At 39.6% G+C, this 22,598-nt stretch overlaps 1 protein-coding gene and 1 long non-coding RNA gene across 2 annotated transcripts; both read right to left on the reverse strand.

Annotated features, from left to right (window-relative positions):
- Positions 1 to 1,516: 1,516 nt before the first annotated feature.
- LOC307162586 lies at positions 1,517 to 3,253 on the reverse strand. The gene is made up of 3 exons (XR_013821942.1): positions 3,194 to 3,253; positions 2,144 to 2,176; positions 1,517 to 1,584 (listed from the first exon to the last, which is right to left on the reverse strand). It is a non-coding gene; the product is annotated as an uncharacterized lncRNA (long non-coding RNA).
- A 10,301-nt stretch (positions 3,254 to 13,554) lies between these two features.
- LOC307162872 (4-galactosyl-N-acetylglucosaminide 3-alpha-L-fucosyltransferase 9-like) lies at positions 13,555 to 21,131 on the reverse strand. The gene is made up of 2 exons (XM_079878596.1): positions 21,037 to 21,131; positions 13,555 to 15,824 (listed from the first exon to the last, which is right to left on the reverse strand). The coding sequence occupies exon 2, from the start codon at positions 15,812 to 15,814 to the stop codon at positions 14,690 to 14,692; it is 1,125 nt and encodes a 374-aa protein (XP_079734722.1). The 5' UTR covers positions 15,815 to 15,824; positions 21,037 to 21,131; the 3' UTR covers positions 13,555 to 14,689.
- Positions 21,132 to 22,598: the final 1,467 nt, after the last annotated feature.

Below are 22,598 nucleotides of genomic sequence, written 5' to 3' on the forward strand. Positions count from 1 at the left end.
GAAAAATACATTTTAATAACAGGAATAAACACTGGGTAACATGAATGAACACTGGGTAACATGAATGTCTGTCAAAATGTGTGTGAATGTGTTTACTATGTGATAATGGTACTTTAAAAATACAATTTAATAACAGGAATAAACACTGGGTAACAGGAATGAACACTGGGTAACAGGAATGTGTGTCTATGTGTGTGCACTGTGCATGTGTTTAGTATGTGATAATGGTACTTCACAACGTAGGAGCTGAAAAGAGAAAGAAGGAGAGAGAGAAGAGAGAGTGAGAGAGGGAAGAAAAGACAAAAAGGTGGGAAAAGAGAGGGTTGAAGGTGTCTCGCTCCTTCCCTTGCAGCTGGCACCTGCATAGTATGGGTTCTGTCCACTATCTACAAAAGATAAGAAAGACAAAAAGTTTAAGTTACTCTGTGGTGGACTGGCTACCTGTAAGTATAGTACTCGCATTGTAAAACTAATCCTAAAATGTCTACAATTTAAGAAATTAAAATTGTAAAACTCATGATAAATCAGATAAATCATGTGAATAGTACTATATCAATTAATATTAAATCAACAAACCAGAGGACTCTCTCCTGTTACTTTTGCTCAGTCCTGTTATTTTTCATATGAGTAACAGGACTGAAAGTAACATGATTGAGGTTAAGCAAAAATTACATGACATGCGTACATAGTAATGCAACTCAGTAAGCCAGTAATGTGATGTAAATTTACACTTAAAACTATTGTAAAGTACGTCTGTAAATTTGACGTTTTTATTCTAACCTATTAATAACCTATAACATTGAAAAGGCATGTTTAATTCAAATAAACGTAAGAACAATGAATTTTACACATTTTGCAGCCTGTCTAAACTCGTAGAACAGATTAAAGGGATAGTTTACCCAAAACCCCACCCTCATTCCAAACACGTCAGCCCTTTGTTCATCTTTGGAACACAAATTAAGATATTTTCTGACTCCTCCATGGACAGCAATTTTATTACCACTTTCAAGGCCTGGAAAGGTAGTGAAGATTGTTAAAATAGTCCATGTGACTACAGTGGTTCAACCTTAATGTTATGAAGCGATGCAAAAATACTTAATAGTGTGGAACGCACAAAAAGTATTCTCGTCGCATCATAGCAATAAGGTTGAACCACTGTAGTCACGTGGACTATTTTAACAATGTTTTTACTACCTTTCTGGGGCTTGAAAGCGGTTATAACATTGCAGTCTATAAGCAGGATCAGAAAGCTCTCCGACTTCTTAAAATGATCTTAATTTGTGTTGAACAAAATTCTTATGTGTTTGGAACATCATGAGGGTGTGTAATTAATGAGAGACTTTACATTTTTGGGTGAACTAACCCTTTAATAGCTTAAGTAAACATCTTACTGCATAACTAATTCTAGCTTAAAGCAGAGACAGTGTTTCGTTAGTCTGTTCTGAAGTTCGAACACAACTTACATTAGGCTGACATCCATTCAAAGTCAATGAGCTTCCTGATCAGTGTGAGACTTGCTGGTTTATGTGTCCTCTCTGCCTCTTTGATTTTGTACCTGTCTCTGGGTTGATGCCCAAGAAGCACCTATAAACAAAAATACAGAAGAAAGATGTTAGTTTAATTCAAGTGGGATTAAAAAGGTTTCAGTTCCCAGTCATCACCTTCAGTGGGTCACTGCTGTTGCAGTACTGAGCAAAACTAAAGTTAGCTCAGTTTTAACAAGGTGACATTACTTGGATTCAGTTAAACAGCAACCATTTAAATAACTTAACAGCAACTGAAAAACATTTACACTGTACATCACAAACACACAGTCAAGAATAGTCCTGCAACAAAGTAAGTTAGATGTGTGTGATTTACCCAGGCAAAGCATTTGCACACAACAATTTACATCATTTACACATACTGTTTGCAGAGGATGGAGGAAGAGCCTGTTGCCAGTCCATCTCCATGTGGCTGTTTCTGCTTGTACTCTTCCTCCTAGAATTATTACCCGTTCACAGACAAAATGGCTCCTAATATCGCCAGATGTCGACCTGTTTTACTTTAGAATAGCACCGCTAACGAAGCTCCACAACACTATAATTTATCTAACGTAGTTGATCATAACTGTCATAATAAACACATTAAGGCCACAGCTTACCTTATAACTTTATTTCCCGGTGGTAGAAAAATGCTGTGGGAAAAGAGAGAACGCTGTTAACGTTAACTAAGAAAAGCATTAAAGGAGAAGTTCACTTTTAAAATGAAAATTCTGTCATCATATAATCTCCCTCAAGTTGTTTCAAACCTGTATGAATTTCTTTCTTCTGCTGAACAGAAAGGAAGATATTTAGAAGAATATCAGTAACCAGGCAGTTTTTGGGTCCCATTGACTTCCATAGTAGGAAAAAAATATACTATGGAAGTCAATGGGACCCAAAAACTGCCTGGTTACTGATATTCTTCTAAATATCTTTCTTTCTGTTCAGCAGAAGAAAGAAATTCATACAGGTTTGAAACAACATGAGGGTGATTATATGATGACAGAATTTTCATTTTAAAAGTGAACTTCTCCTTTAAGCAAAGCTAAAGTTCAATGTTGACGGTGTAGCTAACCTGAAGTCTCACAGTTAAAGTCCACATGAAATCAAAATTGACCATATTTACTTTGTTTGCCTAAATTGATCGATTCATCCATGCAAGTCAATCCACACAAAAAAATTTCTTTAATCAAATCTTTAATCAAAATCTGAAAATGCCCCTCCCCTCTGCATTGGAGGACCTTCTCTGATGACGTAGGTTTGAGGAGTTGGTTTGGGCAACGCTTACCACTCCCCTCAAACTGTTAGTCTGTTATGAGCAGAGATGGAGAGGAGGAGCGCTAGAGTAAAACCCTGCCCTCTGTTCAATATTCCGTTTCACTGGGAAATGCGTCACAACACTGGAGAAAAATCGTTTGCAACTTCCGGTTCACGCAGACTTTAATAACTTTATACGGTACACATACTAACTTACACTTATTAACACAACCAACGTCTGTTCATTCAAATTTGCGCGCTCAAACCTAGATGCAAGTCTGCTCCAGCTAAGTTACAAAAACATGAAACATAACCTACAACTAACGCTAATTTGGTTCATACTTTTAAATAACATGCAATTTCATATTAAAAACAGTCGTCAAATTGACAAAGTTTGAAATTTAAACACTTACCGCTGAATCCGTCGAATGAGACCACGGAGGAGATCAGGCAGCTCAGATGACGCAGTTGCAGCACGGAAAAGACGGAATTCACAGTAGTTTCTTGTAAAAGCCCCGCGCCTGCATTATTTTCACAGTAAAAGTCTAAATACGGTATTATATTGTGAAATATCACAGTTAAAGCCTGTGAAGTGGTAATAATGTAATTAACTGTGAAATATTACAGTTATATCTTGTGAAATCCTGGAAATATTTTACAGTGTACTGCAATCAGATTCACCCGTGATCACTCTGCAGGAATCACTCACGTGACCTGTGCACTTGTAATGACACATCAAGGATGTTAAGAGGCTAAAAGCAGGTTTAAAACTTGCCCCATTGAAGTCAACAGGGTGCAAATTTTAAAAAGAGGATAACACAGTGTAGGCAACACCGATTTTTGTCGTTGTTCTCTGTACTGACTGCACTCCACATTTACAAAAAAATGAGCTCAATGTTAAAATTGACCGGAGTTCTCCTTTAACTTTAAATTTTCCCCCCCTGTAGGTAAGATATAGCCTATGGTGGAAAGTATGCTTGTACTTTAAGTACAAAGTAAACAAATGTACTTTAATGCATATATAATACATTTAACAGTACGTCTTTTTCACCTTGTATGTACAACAGAGGGAAATGTCAAAACATCATACTGTGTTGTAATAAAAAACGTCTAGGTTACGACCTCTGTTCCCTGAGAACAGGGAATGAGACACTGCATCGATGACGCTATGGGGAACACCCTCCATGTGAACCGGTGTTTGAAAAGCTGTACAATCACGGCAATAGAATTTGACTGGCAACAGCCTGACACTAATAGTGCGACTCAGAATTATTAAAGAGGCGCCTAGAGAACATCGTTCCCCAATAGCATCATCGAAGCAGTGCAAGTTCCCTTTTGAAAGGGAACAGTTACTTTTTTAACAGAGGTTAATTTTGCTTTAATATAAAAATAAACTCCTCTTTTTCCCTTTTCACAGACACTGTGATCAAACAATTTCCAACACGTCTTGAGGTGCGAGCACTGATTCGAAGGAAATGCAACGAGGCAAACTCAAAGACCAGTCACTCCTATTCACTTGAAGGATGAAGATGGTTTGAGTTGTAACAGTACTGTAACTGTTTGCAGTTATTAATGACTGCACTTTATTGACTGTAGTTAGATTTATTGACTCTAGTTCGTTTTTTTTGTTTGTTTATAATACCACTGCATATCACTGTATTTTATGTTAATGTATTTAATTTAATTTTTTTTTACAGTTTACATATGCTGCTGTACTGATGTACACTGGGTGTTGTGCGTTAAAGTTTACTAGCTTTCACAAAGTGTGTGTGTTTTATACAAATATTTTTTACTGTGTTTTACGGAATGATAATTTTTCACTGTATTTGTAATAAATTAAAATATATTATTTTCATACTGAATGGTTTTATAAAAATGTATTTTTATTATACTAATAGTGGCTCTTATAGTGTTCTTCTAATACATTATTAATAAGCTGATATTATATTTAAAATATACTGGGAACACATTCATGTGAAGCTTAAAATATATTTAGCTGTAGTTCTAAAACATATTTAAAGTGTATTAAAAATACAATTTAAAGAAGTGCTATTAAATTACACTAAATGTACTTAAAATAGGTCCATTTTAACAATTAAGTATATTAAAATATATTACTATTACCTTAAAATTGAACTTAAATACATATTAAAGTGCATTTAGTATACTTTAAGATGTCTCAAAATAACACAATTAAATATATAATTAATACAGTACACTTAAAATACATTAAGTATATCAAAATAAACACAATTTAAATATATTTCCTTTTCACCTGGGTATGCATATTCATCCACGTGATTACATGTTTAAAGACATTAGGAGAACATGAGATGGATGTGCTAGTAGCCGATCCCTGCCTTGTTCTTCAATAAATCAATCAAATAGTGTAAAATACATTTCAGAGAAAGTTTTTCTCAATCTTCTCCACTGGCCAAACAGTATTTTTAATTGCGTTATATTTTTAATGGAAACAGATAGGCCTTGTTGTGCATTAATTGCTTGAAAATATTTTCTCAGACAAATCTGCTATTATCATGATGAGCAATCCTCTCTGTAGTTAAACATTAAAACACAACATGCCACATCGCATCCACTACAAATATTTATTTTTATTAAATATACAAAATGTTGTAACTTCTCAGTAATGATTTCATGTAATTTAAGTGTTTAACTCCATTAATGAGAATGTCTTATTTAATCTAAATGTTTATATCATAAGTAAAACATAGTTTAAATCATTATTTTATTTTTTTAAACTGTTATTGTGAACATGCACTGTATTTATGATTAGGACACATAATGAAGATTAACGGTTTACTTACGGCCTATAGGCCTATGCGTCAGTTTCACTAAACGGCCCAACATTAAGAAGAGATGGATGTTTGCTTCATGTGATAGGCTTGTGAATCATATTTATATTATCTTTCTATATGTATAATTTTCTTAAGTGAAGTGACTAAGAATATTATTTTAATATTAAGCCATACACATTATCAAAACTATAACAGATTAAAAACGAATTTAAGCATTGCTGATACAAATGAAGGTTTTCAAATAAACTATTTTTATTAAACAATGACAGACAACAAAAAATGTGTGCTTGTGTGAACAAGAAAAGCAAAAATCAGGGGCAGGTGATCCATGAAACAGACAGGACTGATGATGGCCATAACAATCCTAGAGGTCCAGCATTGTTCTCACAAGCCGCTTCACTCAAGACAATAAAACATAATGAAAAGTTAGTATATCCAAAAAAATTAAATTAAATAAAAGTTGCTATAAAGGTGGCAGCGATTCATTACCGAACTCTTAACTGACGAAGTCGCGTTAGCTAAGTAGCTAAGTTAGCAGGCAGTGCTTGAAAATTGGTTGAAACAACTAACATAAAATATAAATAATTACGCTGTGCATGTACAAATGAAGACCAGTATAAGCATCGCAAAGGGCCTCTGATACAATATAGACAGTTGACAATTCAAAAGAGGTCGATATTTCAACAACTTAACTCTGGAACAACTCGACGCGCAGCAATGTAAGTGAATGGGGTCCAACGCCAAAATGACAGTGTTTAGAACTATTCCGCTCTTCAAATCCCGGAAGTGGGCGGTTAAAAGCGCCGCCATTATTTACAACCAAGCGGCAACCTCCCCGTCTCTCTCTTGAAACCAACACGGAAGTGAGTTAAACTGCAATTCATTAACTGGCCGCTTGGCCTGGCTGCAGAAGTGAGTCAAATCTGTATCTCCCTCATGTTAAAATTACCAACTTTACAGCAGAAAAAAACATGTTTACAGCCTGGATCTCTATGTGGCTTTGGTCTATACAGCTAATTTTGCCCTTCATAACAACTGTGAGGGGGGTGAATTTTTTTATAACTCATCCGTTTAGTTGATTAATATTTAAATTTAAGGGTGTGGCCACTTGAGTGACAGGTGGATTCCCGCTGATGTCAATGCTAGCCGTCACTTCACCTCAGCAAATGTTAGCTGCTGAACTTGCCTTCTCTGCGGTGTTTGTGCTTTTTTTTCGGGATTATTTCATACAATTTAATACTTGGGTACAAAGCCCACGTCTTTGGATTCAGTCGTTGTCGTCGAGTATCGTTTGAGAGAACAACCAGCGCTGTATTTCAGTTGTTTTCCTCTGTGAACATGCACTAATGGATGTCAGACAATTCCGTTGCTTTTTGGGGTTTTCAAATTTAAAACGTCAATAAAGGCTCGTTCGTTTTGCTCTCACGGAACAGATGGATTATAATATGCTTATGTACCGTCAGATGAAATCATGCAGGCGTCGGCGCTTTCTCCGTCCGTGCAATAAATGCACATGAATGAGCGCGGATTTTCTAGCGCATTTACTTGCACTTCAAAGGCAATATATCTATGGTTTAACCCATTTGAGAGGCGGCCAAAATCAGAATTTAAAATGGACTGAATAAGCTCTCTACGAACTTGAGCGATGCCGCGCTGACGGACCATGAAAGAGTGACTGACATGTATGCACATAAATCACTGTCACACACAAACACTCTCGAAGTAATACACAGTCTCACTTGTAGCCATGTATTTTAACTATTATAATATTTCGAAGGGCAAAAACAGGAACTTTTAATTGGATTTACATCATCAGCTAACTCGATCACGTCGAGCTAGGTGATTTCAGATAGCCTGGCTCATGATATCTATGGCCAGGCTCCTCAGCTCCACTCACGCCCCGCCTGTTTGCCTATTTTCTGTTATCCGGGAGTGACGCAAGGCCAAGATGGCGACGGACGGCTCCGCCCACTTTAGGCTTCAAAAATGCTCTTCAGAAACCTACGGGTGACGTCACGGACACTACGTCCATATTTTTTTACAGTCTATGTTTACAACGGAGGTCTATGGGAGTGTCGCAACTCTTTCTCTTTATGGCTCTGGGTTTAGGTATATGTAAGGTGGGAGGAGTTGGATCTGGATCCAACTCCTCCCCCTGGATTTCGTGTTCTGCAGTGAGGACCATCTCACTTGTTCGCAAGATAAAGGGGAAAGAGAGCAGAGATTGATCGCACGGATTCTGTATTTCTCCCGAGTGCCAGAGATTTCTGTTTGGAATGATCATACATTCCACGGTGACGGTGCGCCTTACAGAAAAGCATAAAAAGCCATACCGTTGTTTTTTGGGGTATAAGTGCTCACATAAACAGTTTTGGATCAGGGTGGCCAGATGCCAGCAAGGTTTTCCATCCCAAAACCTCGTCAAAAACCGCGAGAATGCACAAAAAAACGCCCAGATTTTTTTGTGGCTTGTTTTTCGTTTAAAACACATTGAAATCACTAACAATTTTAGTTAAAATTTGTAAATCACTTTAAAATTACCCATTTTTCGACTTAGTCTATCCGATTTTAGAAACAATATTCAATCAAATGAACGCAAAAGTAGGCTGTACCTCAGTCAGACTATTCTATTATGTTACAGAAAATAATGCGATCAACTTAAGCTATCAATGAGTCTGTTTATTGGCACTAAAAGTCGCTTGGAAGCATTCAGTAACATAAAAACATTGAGTGGATATATGGACATAAAAAATAACCCACTTTAACATTTCAATTATTTCAAATGGCAACATGAAACATGCATAAGGGCTGGGAGAAAAAAATCGATTCACCTAGGTTTTATAAAAAATAGATTTTTTTATTACAGAATATTACAGATATTAATTCAAATTAAATTGCTTTATTTTTGCCCTTGCTTATAGATGAGGTTCACAGAAGTTATCCACTTTCGTTTCAAAAACGTTTCAGGATGAAATGTGTCGTTATAGAGCTGCACGATGTGATCTCGATTCAAACACCCACGCGATCTTAGTCCATTTCGTCTGTCTATTAAACCTCTGACAAAATCATATCGTAACATTCAAATCTGTTTTGGCGCTGCCGCTGACCCAGAGAGAGTCATGAAACCGCAGTGTCAGTCAGCTAGATAAGTACGGTAAGTTTGAAAACCCCGCGATCTAGTGTGTTGTTGTTTGAGGGGCGGGCGCGTGCATCACTGAAGGTAGTGGGACGGAGGAGAGGAGTGTCTGTTGTGAGGTTAGGGGACACGTACGTAGTGTGGGTGTGTGTGTTTGAGTGAGTGAGTGAGACTGCTGCCTGCTGAACACTGGGTCGCAGGAAAGAAGGATCCGAAGTGTCGGTGCTTCGGTAATAAAAACGCGCAGAACTGATCCGAAACCAGCCCAATTTTTATCCACCCGCCCAAACCCATTTTTGCCCGCAAAATAGATTTGTAAACCGCCCAATCTGGCAACCCTGTTTTGGATATTCTGTTTTATTTTTGAGAACGTTACAATTATTTACATAAAGCTGAAAAGGGAAAATTAACACATTGATTATTGTGAGAGAGGATTTACTGAGGGGAAGAAGATACGAACTCTGTTTGAAAGTGTTCCTTTTTGTTCTTTTCCTGTTGTTACTTGCTGTATAGATTTTGCTTATATATTACCTGCCCACAAACGGAAACCCCAGACACGCGTCTTTCTCATACGCGGTCGAAAATAAAGAATCCCCTTTTAGATGTTTGGTTGGGCTTGAGTTTTGTATAGTGAACATTTGCGCGGCCACATACATAAAACCCATAGGGACATTAAAAAAAGCAAATCCACTATATCTTTCAGGCTGTATAAAAGCGAATATTCGAAATAACATCAACTCTTTCCAAAGCATACATATTTTCAAACAAACCTTAATGTTGAAATGTTATGCATCAACTATAAATATGCTTTTGAATCAAATTAAATTTACAAAAGTGGTTTTAATGATAAACATATTGCATAAAAGTGTCTACTTTAATGTTTCAAATAACTTTTGTTAAAATAAAATGTCAAAATATGGGTGAAATAATGTTCCAAAATGCAAAATTGTCATATGTTGTAATGGTCCGGACTTTGATTTTACCATTACATCTTTAAAGTGCCCCATTAAGCTGTTTTAAAGGTTTCACAATCAGTCTCTCACAACACGTTTACATGCATCTAATATAAAAAAAACACTTTCATTTTCTCATAATATACATATGACCTCATTTCTCAAAGCCTCTAAAACCACTTGGGACTGTTTCTGGGGGACGAGTCTGAGGGAAGAATATAGGAGACAATGGTAAGGAGAATGCAGAAGACAAAATGTTGGCAAAATAAAAAGTGAATCCCCAGAAACAGTCCCACAGACCCAGCCCCAAACCCCATCTCTACAATAATAATGAATAAAGGCTGGTTTAAAGTACTTCTTCCTGCCTATGTATTAATGCTCATGGGTAGCCTAAATGGGTTCCATTCAAACCTTAATATTAAGTATTTTACTGTTATATGTCAACAAGATTCAACAAGACATTTTCTCCTGGCTATAGCCAATGTTTAGATCTGTTGGGGTATTTATGCAAATTAGCACATACGTAATTAGATTATGCACCGTTTGTCCATGTTAACAAACAATTTCAAAAAACTTGTAATACATTTTTTGTTTGTCTTGATGTAAGTAATCAACTCAGTCATTTTCATGGTGATATCTAAAGGTTAACATTTTTACCCTATTCAAGTAAGAAAATGAATAGGCGTATGAATAGACTATATTTGGGTCTTTTTCGGAACTTTCCCCCAATGGGATTCTTCTGGACTTTTTTCCCCTTACTCAGGACATATTGAGGATACCAAATCAGTTGAGTTTGCTTCTGTTGCAATTTATTCAAGGTTGACCCCATTTTGGCTTAAAATGACTGGACTATAAACCTTGCAGGACAACTTGGTTGGCATTGCCTTTTCAGCATGAGAAATACACAGTGTGGCTGGCGTGTGAGCGAATGAGCTGGTTGAATTGCGTGTCTCACGGACAATGTGTGAAACTTGAGAACCCTGACTGAAAGCTTATCTCACGGCAAATGTGTGAAAGCTGGCAACATGGTGTGAACTCTGCCATAGTTGATTATGTGGCAAAAAGTATCATCGATGGGTAACTGTTCAGCAACACACACACACACACACACTCTGTGGTTTGAGCGTTGCAGGGAGGTTTATGCTACTCGGAGAGAGCTATGCAGTTTTGCATTAGTATTTCCACTGATCTCAATAGCAGATTTTCAGACAGGACAGACACCCACAAATAATAGCATTCCAGTAAAAGCAAACTTTACTTTCATGACAAGAGCAACAAGGATAATACAGTAGGCCTTCATGTGCACAAAACAAATGTATGTAAATCATTTATTTATAATGTCAAACTGACAAATTTGCTTTGAAAAGAATGGTTTAATCTTACATCTTTGTTTTGCAAAATGTTTCCTTCATTGCAGTTTGCTTTGTATAAAATAAACCTATATAAGACTGTGACATAGAGCTTGTAACGACTATGGCTCGATGGGTAAAAATGGACTTTTAATTTATATACTAATTAAAAGTGAAAACACTTTCTAAGTCCCACAGACTTGGCAGACTCTGTAACTGAATCCCTTTTACGACCCACTTCCCCCTTTCCACAGTGTGAGCTTCAAAGACATTCTTTGAAATGTTACACACACACACACACACACAAAACACACTCGTGGACTTTGAAACAGACATTCCCACACAGAACAAGTCACTAAATGTTGATATGTATTCCTATGTTTCTTTAAAGTGTCATCGTTTGCCATTACGGAAACACTGACAATTTTATGGTACGTTTAATCAAGCTTTATTTGTGTGTAATGATGCATATGAACGTAACGTTATGTGTGTCCAAAATCTACCTGTAATTCTTGGTATCTGTCTGACCGTCCTGTTTTAATTCGATCAGTCCCACCTAAGTTATATAAGTAACATCTTTAGTTCAGTATGTATAATCTTAAGAGGAAATATGAATTATTTCGTTCAGGAGACATATGGTGAAAGGAGGCGTTTTCTTCACACAAAGAGAATTTTCCCGCCTCAGAACCGAAAGATTTCATTGGGTACCGTCATCAAACAGGGCGTTACCCCGCGCTGCTTTAAAAACCACAACACAAGCAGACGTCTCCCTCTCTCTGCTCTCACACGCTCTCACCCTCGTGACTCCGAACTCTGAACTCTGCACTCTCACCCCTCCCTGCTCCACGTGCAGCGGAGCGAGAGAAGGCACAGGGCCTTCATCCAAACAAAGCGAATGTAAAAATCCATTCTCGTCTTGTAACCAAGTTTTCTCGCCCTTCCCACACCGGGAAGAGACTTCCGTACCTCGGTAATGTTACATTCAGTGAGTTTTTAAGAACTTCACGCGAAACGCCAGCCTACAAATCGATGAGACACGGTCCAGCCAAGATACGCACGTGGTCCCGAAGCCCAGCTTCACACAGACAAAGGAACAGAATCGCAAGTAACGTATAAAATGATCTCTCTCGAAGCTGCTTTCACAGTTGTCTCTTAAAAGGTTCTGTTTGTAAATTACCATACTTTCTCCCTCACTTTCTTCCTATTTTCATTCTGATCAAGTCATGTTTATGTTTGTTTGTTTAAACGTTCGTGTGTCTTGTGTAATTTTACGTACGTAGATTAGCCTATATTACTTCCTATATGCATATAATCCTTTGTGTGTCATTTTTGATTAAATAAATCTTTTATACTTTGACTGACTCTGTGTTACAATCCCACCAATGTAATTGTCAATGAAATTGCGATAAGATCTGGCTACTAGCTCTTTATTTTAATGCATAAACCCAGCAATTTGCATCCACGGCCAGGAGAGAATTGTCTGAGGTTTGATAATATAAATATTCCTTCTTAACTGGTATAATCAAAGTATTCGCTGGTCGAATGACTGATGAGAGACCAGTTATAGAATGAAATATTTTTGATAATTAGCAGGTAAGGTAATAGCATATGTGAAATTTATGAATTATGACTGAGTTATGATTTTAATATTTCCCCAAATTTGAATATTGCTCGAGCTAATATTTCATATATGACCTAATTACGATTGTTACCAATAAACGCTACAAGCTGCTCGATTATGGCATAAATCATAATCACGATTATTTTGGTCAATATTGTATTATTTAACATGATTACAAGTGGGCCATATGACCAAAACCTTATACAAGTAATTTATTTAACAATAGAGATATATTTATCAAACATATTTGCTGGAAATAAGGTTGCTGTGATATCTAAAAACCGGCAAAATTTCACAGTTCTCGATACCAATTTCAATACAGTAGAATACTACACTAACTAATGTTGGTAAAAAAATTTTTTTACATTTGCATATGATTATTCATCCACGTGATACCATGTTTAAGGGTACAAGACATTAGCAGAATATGAGATGGATGTGCTAGTAGCCGATCCTTGCCTAGTTTTTGAATAAATCAATCAAATAGTGTAAAATACATTTCAGACAAAGTTTTTCTCAATCTTTTCCACTGGTATTTTTACCATGAGTGGATGCAGAAGATCCGGAGGGAGGACTTCAACCCGATCAAATTTTTAAATGCATATAATTTTCAGTGTATTTCACCTGTGCGTTTCTGTGCTTTCTATTACTGCATTTATTTTGTGCAAGTGAGATGAGTAAAGATCTGTTTCATAAATATTAATAATAATCTGTCTGGTGTTTATAAGCAGCACATACAGTATTTTACTACGTGTAAAATATACACAAACTTACCTATATTAAATTGTTTGTGGTACCTACAGTTAAAAATGTAAATGTAAAATATTTGATGATAATATTGATCGAGCAATTGATGTAAGTAATGCGAAACCGGAAGTGATGATGATGATGATGATGATGATGATGATATATACTTTATTTATCCCGAGGGAAATTCAAGTATCCAGTAGCATACATAAATTAAACATACATTAAACATATTAAAATAAAATTAACTTATAACACAATAGCCACAATAAAACAGTGCAAAACAGTAAACAGTGCAAATTGAGGTAAAGAGTGCAGAGGGAGGTAGAAATTATCCAATTGTCTATTGTCTATTGTCCTCCCTGCCATGAGGAGCTGTTGTACAGCCTAATGGCCAGTGGGACGAAAGAGTTTTTAAATCTGTTGGTGGAGCTGGGACAGTAGTCTGCCACTGAACACACTCCTCTGCCTGATGAAGGTGTTGTGCAGAGGGTGGTGGACGTTGTCCTGTATGGACAGCAGTTTGTCCAGGGTCCTTCTTTCTGCCACTGTCACCAGAGAGTCCAGCTCTGTTCCCACTACTGAGCCAGCTCTCCTTACCAGTCTGTCCAGTCGACCAGCATCTCTCTTCTTGCTGCTTGCCCCACAGACTGGTAAAACATCTGCAGTAGTTTTTTGCAGATGTTGAAGGGCCTTCTCAGGAAGTACAGACGGCTCTGCCCTTACCTGCAGAGAGAGTCCATATTTGCTGTCCAATCCAGCTTGTCATCCAGTAGAAGTCCCAGATATTTATAAGTCCAAGTGTCTACCCGCACACTCGCTGATCCGAAATCCAAAATGGCGGCCACGTGCAACTAGCCTATTATCATGATAAGCAATTCTCTCTGTAGTTAAACATTAAAACACAACAGGCCACAGGAAAAGTGTTCAGAAGCATGGCATCCACAACAAATATTTATATATTGAATGAATATTAAAAAAAAATGGTAACTCCTCAGTAATGATTTCATGCAATTAAAGTGTTTAATCCCATTAATGAGAATGTCATATTTAATCTAAATTTTTATATCATAAATGAAACATAGTTTAAATCATTATTTTATTTATTTAAACTGTTATTGTGAACATGCATTGAACATGGGCTGGGGGGGGGGGATTCCTCGGACAGATTGTTCCGGGTAATTTAGGTGGAAACGCGGCTTATGACATTATTTTTTTTTGCCAAAAAAAACTTTGTCCATGACGGAAAAGGCATCTGTGACTGAAGTCTATTGTTAACATCAGTTGTCAACCCCAGTACCAGCTGTTAAGATCATTAACTACTCTATAGTTCTTGTTTCTTCTGATATGATCGCAAGCATGACAGGCCTGGTCAGGACCAAAGATGCTTGCACTTGCAACAAAATGTTCCTTCCAGGTGAAGAACTGCCTGTACAAATCATCATTTTGGTCCAGAAGCTTAAGATGTTCAGCTAGCTCTTTGGAGGAGTTGAAGTCATCCACATGGATAAAGGCACTTCCTGGTATGAATTCCTCATAGTTCTTCCTGGGTGGGCCGAGGACCACGGGAACAGTGCCGAGAGATAGAGGTTTGTACAGTTTTTCTGTAATGTAGTCTTTATGGATGGAGTTCTCAAAGGACAGGTAGAATTTACAGCTGGACACCACATCTGAATAATCTTGATTACTAATGCGCCCGTTGGAGTGATTTCCGTAGGTTTCTATACTAATGTGTTCTTTTAACTCTTCATAGTATTTTGAACGCTTAAAGTCTGAGTTCCAGTTACTTACAATCCAGCAAACAAGTTTATTCTTATGTGGGATTTCATCATGTTTCTTTCCACCAGTGTTCTCTGAGATTCGCCCGTAAGGGACCATGATGTCTGAATCTTGTCTGTAAGTCATGGTCAGATTAAACAGATTGTTTAGATTTGACCGCTGTCTTGAGTTACTGGGAGATTCCATGTTCATCCAGACCCATTTCTGGAATGGAGGTCGTGGCAGTTTCGGCATGTTGGACAAGTCCCCATTGATGTCTCTGTGATGAAATAAAATGCCATGTGCTTTGTTAAACTGACTCTTGTCGACTGTCAAGTGGCAGCCGTGGATGTCGTACATTGAACTACAGAGTCCTAAATCAAACTGTTGCCCAAAAGGCCACATCCAGATCAGGAGAATGGTGTCTAGATCGCCTCCCTGCGATGAAGCCGCTATTTGGATTTGATTTGGCGTCTTAAGAGCATTGATGCAGATGTCTCCACAGACATCATGTTTGGGAACGGATGGATAGTTTAACGACTTTAACCAGTTTACTGTCGGCTCAAAGTACACGTAGACTATTGGTGAGACAACTATAACCAAAGCCACTTTGAAGAAGAGGTTCTTACAGGATCTGGAGATGTTTTGGCACATCTTTGACCTTCTGTGGAGAGAGCATGAGTAAGTGCTGGTGTTTAAATATATTTCTAGATTTGTGTCATAACTGCTCTGATTAGCTCTATAATTCATATCTTAGGAAGAATTTTTTTTTTCATAACCCATGAAAGGCTACTTAAGGGCACATGGTTTCAAGGACACAGATATAACCCAGTTGCCAATTATTTTTCTTTGCTTTAATTAGGACCAAAAACATCCTTACAAGTGTTTTTTAATGGAACTTTTTAGGGTTACTTTTGAGTGTGTGTGTGTGTCTGTGTGTGTGTGTGTGTGTGTGTGTGTGTGTATGTGTTTTAACGTATTATTGGTCATGAAGTAATTAAAAACAGCTGATCTGCTTATTTGGAGATCAACAAATTGGATGTGTTTAAGACAAAATCTTGCACTTAAGCAAGGTTACTACAGATTACACATTGAGTTGACAGATTGAACGTTCTTGTTTTTCCTTTTTTTTTCTTCAAGATCTGAGGTGAATTATCCATTGGTGCTTTCAACACTAAATGATGTACTAAATTATACATTTAGACATTACTGTTGCACTTAAGAAACATAAATGGTAAACACACCAATAGCAGAGCGAAACATTGCTGCTTGTTTGAACCTTGTTCGAGTTCGGTGCAGAGTTCTCCGATGCCAGCCACAAATGTCTCTAAGTCAGATAAAACTGTGCTGATATTCTCAACACTGATGCGTAAAACAGGGGAAACACTGCACCATGTACATCAATCCAGTTAGAATGCTTTTCAACCCACAAATTTACTATGGATTTACTGTAGTAACACTAACTGTAATCATGGTATTGTGGCAGAAATGTAGCAAATACATATTGAATTGTATTATGTTATTGTCAGGGTCCTGTCCATATCTCTGTTCAACGTTTCTTTGTTTGTCTTGTGTCTGAGCACATGGCTCTGTCTCTGTTTGTGTTGGCCATGTGCTCCTCTTATCCAGTTCTTCAGGACTATGGCTAAGGGCCATAAGTACGATGATGCGGCCCCTCTGTCTGTCTGGATGATCCCCTGCCACAGTGGGAGATGGAGCAACTGAGGACTTTGGAGTCGAGCCGCTCAAGTCACCCCAGAGTCAGTCGAGTCCGCTCAAGTCACCCCAGAGTCAGTCGAGTCCGCTCAAGTCACCCCAGAGTCAGTCGAGTCCGCTCAAGTCATCCCAGAGTCAGTCGAGTCCGCTCAATTCACTCCAGAGTCAGTCGAGTCCACTCAATTCACTCCAGAGTCAGTCGAGTCCGCTCAAGTCACCCCAGAGTCTGTCGAGTCCGCTCAAGTCATCCCAGAGTCCGTTGAGTCCGCTCAATTTACCCCAGAGTCAGTCGAGTCCGCTCAAGTCACCCCAGAGTCAGACGAGTCCTCTCAAGTCACCCCAGAGTCTGTCGAGTCCACTCAAGTCATCCCAGAGTCCGTCGAGTCCGCTCAATTCACCCCAGAGTCAGTCGAGTCCTCTCAAGTCACCCCAGAGTCAGTCGAGTCCGCTCAATTCACCCCAGAGTCAGTCAAGTCCGCTCAATTCACCCCAGAGTCAGTCGAGTCCGCTCAATTCACCCCAGAGTCTGTCGAGTCCGCTCAATTCACTCCAGAGTCAGTCGAGTCCGCTCAATTCACCCCAGAGTCCGTTGTGTCCGCTCAAGTCACCCCAGAGTCCATCGTGTCCGCTCAATTGACCCCAGAGTCTGTCGAGTCCGCTCAATTCACTCCAGAGTCAGTCAAGTCCGCTCAATTCACCCCAGAGTCTGTCGAGTCCGCTCAATTCACTCCAGAGTCAGTCGAGTCCGCTCAATTCACCCCAGAGTCTGTTGTGTCCGCTCAAGTCACCCCAGAGTCCATCGTGTCCGCTCAATTGACCCCAGAATCTGTCGAGTCCGCTCAATTCACCCCAGAGTCAGTCAAGTCCGCTCAATTCACCCCAGAGTCAGTCGAGTCCGCTCAATTCACCCCAGAGTCTGTCGAGTCCGCTCAATTCACTCCAGAGTCAGTCGAGTCCGCTCAAGTCACCCCAGAGTCCGTTGTGTCCGCTCAAGTCACCCCAGAGTCCATCGTGTCCGCTCAATTGACCCCAGAGTCCGTCGAGTCCGCTCAATTGACCCCAGAGTCAGTCGAGTCCACTCAATTCACTCCAGAGTCAGTCGAGTCCGCTCAATTCACCCCAGAGTCTGTCGAGTCCGCTCAAGTCACCCCAGAGTCAGTCGAGTCCTCTCACGTCACCCCAGAGTCCGTCGTGTCCGCTCAATTTACCCCAGAGTCAGTCGAGTCCGCTCAATTTACCCCAGAGTCTGTCGAGTCTGCTCAAGTCACCACAGAGTCACCCCAGAGTCTGTCGAGTCCGCTCAAGTCACCCCAGAGTCAGTCGAGTCCGCTCAAGTCACCCCAGAGTCCATTGTGTCTGCTCAAGTCACCCCAGAGTCCGTTGTGTCCGCTCAATTTACCCCAGAGTCCGCTCAAGTCACCCCAGAGTCCGTCGAGTCCTCTCAAGTCACCCCAGAGTCCCTTGTGTCCGCTCAAGTCACCCCAGAGTCAGTCGAGTCCTCTCAAGTCACCCCAGAGTCAGTCGAGTACTCTCAAGTCACACCAGAGTCAGTCGAGTCCGCTCAAGTCACCCCAGAGTCAGTCGAGTCCGCTCAAGTCACCCCAGAGTCTGTCGAGTCCGCTCAAGTCACCCCAGAGTCAGTCGAGTCAGTCGAGTCCTCTCAAGTCACACCAGAGTCAGTCGAGTTCTCTCAAGTCACCCCAGAGTCCGTCGAGTCCACTCAAGTCACCCCAGAGTCAGTTGAGTCCGCTCAAGTCACACCAGAGTCAGTCGAGTCCGCTCAAGTCACCCCAGAGTCAGTCGAGTTCTCTCAATTCACCCCAGAGTCAGTCGAGTTCTCTCAAGTCACCCCAGAGTCCGTCGAGTCCGCTCAAGTCACCCCAGTCAGTCGAGTCCGCTCAAGTCACCCCAGAGTCAGTCGAGTCCGCTCAAGTCACCCCAGAGTCAGTTGAGTCCGCTCAAGTCACACCAGAGTCAGTCGAGTCCGCTCAAGTCACACCGGAGTCAGTCGAGTTCTCTCAATTCACCCCAGAGTCAGTCGAGTTCTCTCAAGTCACCCCAGAGTCCGTCGAGTCCGCTCAAGTCACCCCAGAGTCAGTCGAGTCCGCTCAAGTCACCCCAGAGTCAGTCGAGTCCGCTCAAGTCACACTAGAGTCAGTCGGGTCCGCTCAAGTCACCCCAGAGTCTGTCGAGTTCTCTCAATTCACCCCAGAGTCAGTCGAGTTCTCTCAAGTCACCCCAGAGTCCGTCGAGTCCGCTCAAGTCTCTCCAGAGTCAGTCGAGTCTGCTCAAGTCACTCCAGAGTCTGTCGAGTTCTCTCAAGTCACCCCAGAGTCCGTCGAGTCCGCTCAAGTCACTCCAGAGTCAGTCGAGTCCTTTCAAGTCATCCCAGAGTCCGTCGAGTCTGCTCAATTCACCCCAGAGTCAGTCGAGTCCTTTCAAGTCATCCCAGAGTCCGTCGAGTCTGCTCAATTCCCCCCAGAGTCAGTCGAGCCCGCTCAAGTCACACCAGAGTCAGTCGAGTTCTCTCAATTCACCCCAGAGTCAGTCGAGTTCTCTCAAGTCACCCCAGAGTCCGTCGAGTCCGCTCAAGTCACCCCAGAGTCAGTCGAGTCCGCTCAAGTCACCCCAGAGTCAGTCGAGTCCGCTCAAGTCACACTAGAGTCAGTCGAGTCCGCTCAAGTCACCCCAGAGTCAGTCGAGTCTGCTCAATTTACCCCAGAGTCAGTCGAGTCCGCTCAAGTCACCCCAGAGTCAGACGAGTCCGCTCAATTTACCCCAGAGTCAGTCGAGTCCGCTCAAGTCACCCCAGAGTCAGACGAGTCCGCTCAATTTACCCCAGAGTCAGTCGAGTCCGCTCAAGTCACCCCAGAGTCAATCGAGTCCGCTCAAGTCACCCCAGAGTCAGTCGAGTCCGCTCAAGTCACCCCAGAGTCAGTCGAGTCCTCTCAATTTACCCCAGAGTCAGTCGAGTCCGCTCAAGTCACCCCAGAGTCAGTCGAGTCCGCTCAAGTCACCCCAGAGTCCGTCGTGTACGCTCAAGTCACCCCAGAGTCAGTCGAGTCCGCTCAAGTCACCCCAGAGTCCGTCGAGTCTGCTCAAGTCATCCCAGAAGCGGTCAGTCATGCACTATTGTGCCCCGGAAGCGGAAGAGGAGGGCGCATCTTGTGCAGTTAAATGCCCTTCTATCAGAGGTCCCAAATCCATTGGCCCAGATGCGTCTGAGTCAGGTGCCCCGAGTTCAGTGGTCCCGAGGCCAGTGGTCCCAGAGGACTAGAGTCAGGAGAGCTCAAACCCTTAGTCAAATCCTTAGACACGATATAGTTCCTTTTTTACTATGGGACTGAGGTGCAATGCTTGTGGTTATCATGATCTACAAATATGGAAGACAAATTTGAATAAGAGTAGAGTTCTAACTCAAAGTATTTATATTGTACTCTATAAAAGTTAGGTTGTTACAGTTTTTACAAATAATTAATGTTTTAATAATGAAAATAAATGTACATCCGCATCTCAGGGACTGTTTACACGACACTGTTTTCAACTAAAACCTTTTATTTGTTTTGGCCGTACATTTATAATGCCGTTTTGGTGGTCTGAAAACCAAACTTTTGAAAACGATACGGGTATGCACATGTATTAGTCTTTCTTTACAAAGAAACCACTGGCCTATGGTCTATAATGTTGTCATCTGTACAAAGATAAAACTCTTCCATTTTTACTACATCATTGTCATGTAAACATACCCTCAAGCTGTGAAATATGCAGTTCCAAGAGGAAAAAACATGTAATATTAGTAATTAATATTATCATTGATCAGAAATCATTCTAATATGCGGATTTGCTGCTCAAGAAATATTTCTGATTATTATCAATGTTGAAAACTGTTTTTGCTGCTTAATATTTTTGTGGAAATCATGACATAAATTCTTTCAGGATTCTTTGATGAATATAAATTTCAAAAAAGCTAAATGTATTAATCTTTTGTTACATTATAAGTGTATTTATTGTCATATTTGATCAGTGTATCCTTGCTGAATAAGTATTCATTTATTACAGTAATAATTTTTTTCATTTCTTCAGAGTTACAGTAAATTAGATGATATTTTTTAGGTTTTAGTATTAAATGAGAAGCTACATAAGAACTTATGGAGACTCACCTGTGATGTTCTGTCAGATAATCCCACAGTCTTAAATCATCTTTCGTTACAATCCCAGTACAAGTTCTTTATACTCCAGAAATACAACAAAAATGCTGCAATTGTCAATGAGTGATAGATTTACAATAGATCTTCTCAGCTCTTAATCCCTCCCACAGCTTTGCATCACATTCACCACAGATGAAACACAGAAAAAAATGATAACCTACAAATAACAACTGACGAAAAAAATATTTTTTTATATTACTGAATGAACCTAAATCCAATTTTTATTTAAATGTCTTTTGCATTTAATTGTATTACGTTCACTTTGCTTATGTTTGTAAAATGAAAGTTAACTTAATCCTTTTGTGTTTGGACTACATGAATAATGAATGCATTAACTTAAACTAGGCAGCCTTAAATGTGTTAGTTTGTGTTGTTGAGGTAGAACAGGAAAGAAATAGGTAAGTAGGAATAGGAAAGAACAGTTATTGATAAATGCACAGTAAAGTTAGAAAATAAAGAGGCAGGAGGGTTTTTTTGTGTGGTTTTGCGCTGCAGATGCAGAGCTTGTGTGGTTAGTCTGTAGAATGGTGTCGTGACAGACAGTGGTGAATTCAGTTTCTATCAAAGAGAAGAAGAAATAAATAACTTTTATACTTTTTCACTGCATTTGCATGCTAAAAAGTAAGTTAACAGGGAACAGTGAGTTTTGTTTTTATACTATGTTGGGTACAATTAGAGACAATTACATTTAGACGACAATATTTTGGAAATCTAGTGTGATTGCAAATGTGTCTATGCCAACATTGGTGGTTTCTGAAAGTGCGTCACTGAGTATCTGGGCAGTGCAGTTCAGTTTGGGCAAAATAAAAGTTTTTATTTGAATTTTGTTTTATTAAATAAAAAACACAATGTTTAAGATCTGAGTAAGAGATGGCAGACTAAATCAGTCAACCTGCAGAATCTGATAAATGTTAACCAACTCAACATTTGTGAAACTGAGGAACTGAAACTGTGTGCTCCTCCGTGTGTATCTGATGACGGGGTTGTACGGTGTGTGGATCATGGTGGTATAGTTCACAGCAGGAAATTGTCCGTCAACCAGATCAAAGTCGTACAGTCTCAGCATTGTCGACCAGATTGTTTTTATCTGCACGTAGGCGAAGTTTTCTCCAATGCAACGATGACGACCTGTGAAAGATCAACCAGCAAAGACCAAAAGCACTGTTAACATCTCAGCCGTGCCTTTACTGAAGGTTTTACTGTGGTTCTGCTGACATTAATGTGACACACAAACACATTTCACATCAATCCTTAACTAGGCTTATATCATGATACCAATATATAGTCACGGCAGTAAACCTTTAATAAACAATAACTCAAAGTAAAAAACAATCAGGAGATTATCAACACGAAAAACCACAGAAATTTAATTAAAAAAGTAAAAATAAAACATTGATAGTCTTCATTGTATGATTTAATTATTGATTCTTATTAAAGCTACAAAAGTTAAGACAATAGCAGTGAGTGATTTTGTCGCTTAGGATAAAACGTTTGCTAAATGCATTAATGTAAAT

Source organism: Squalius cephalus (assembly GCF_949319135.1).
Source record: "Squalius cephalus genome assembly, chromosome: 8".
Classification (NCBI taxonomy): domain Eukaryota; kingdom Metazoa; phylum Chordata; class Actinopteri; order Cypriniformes; family Leuciscidae; genus Squalius; species Squalius cephalus.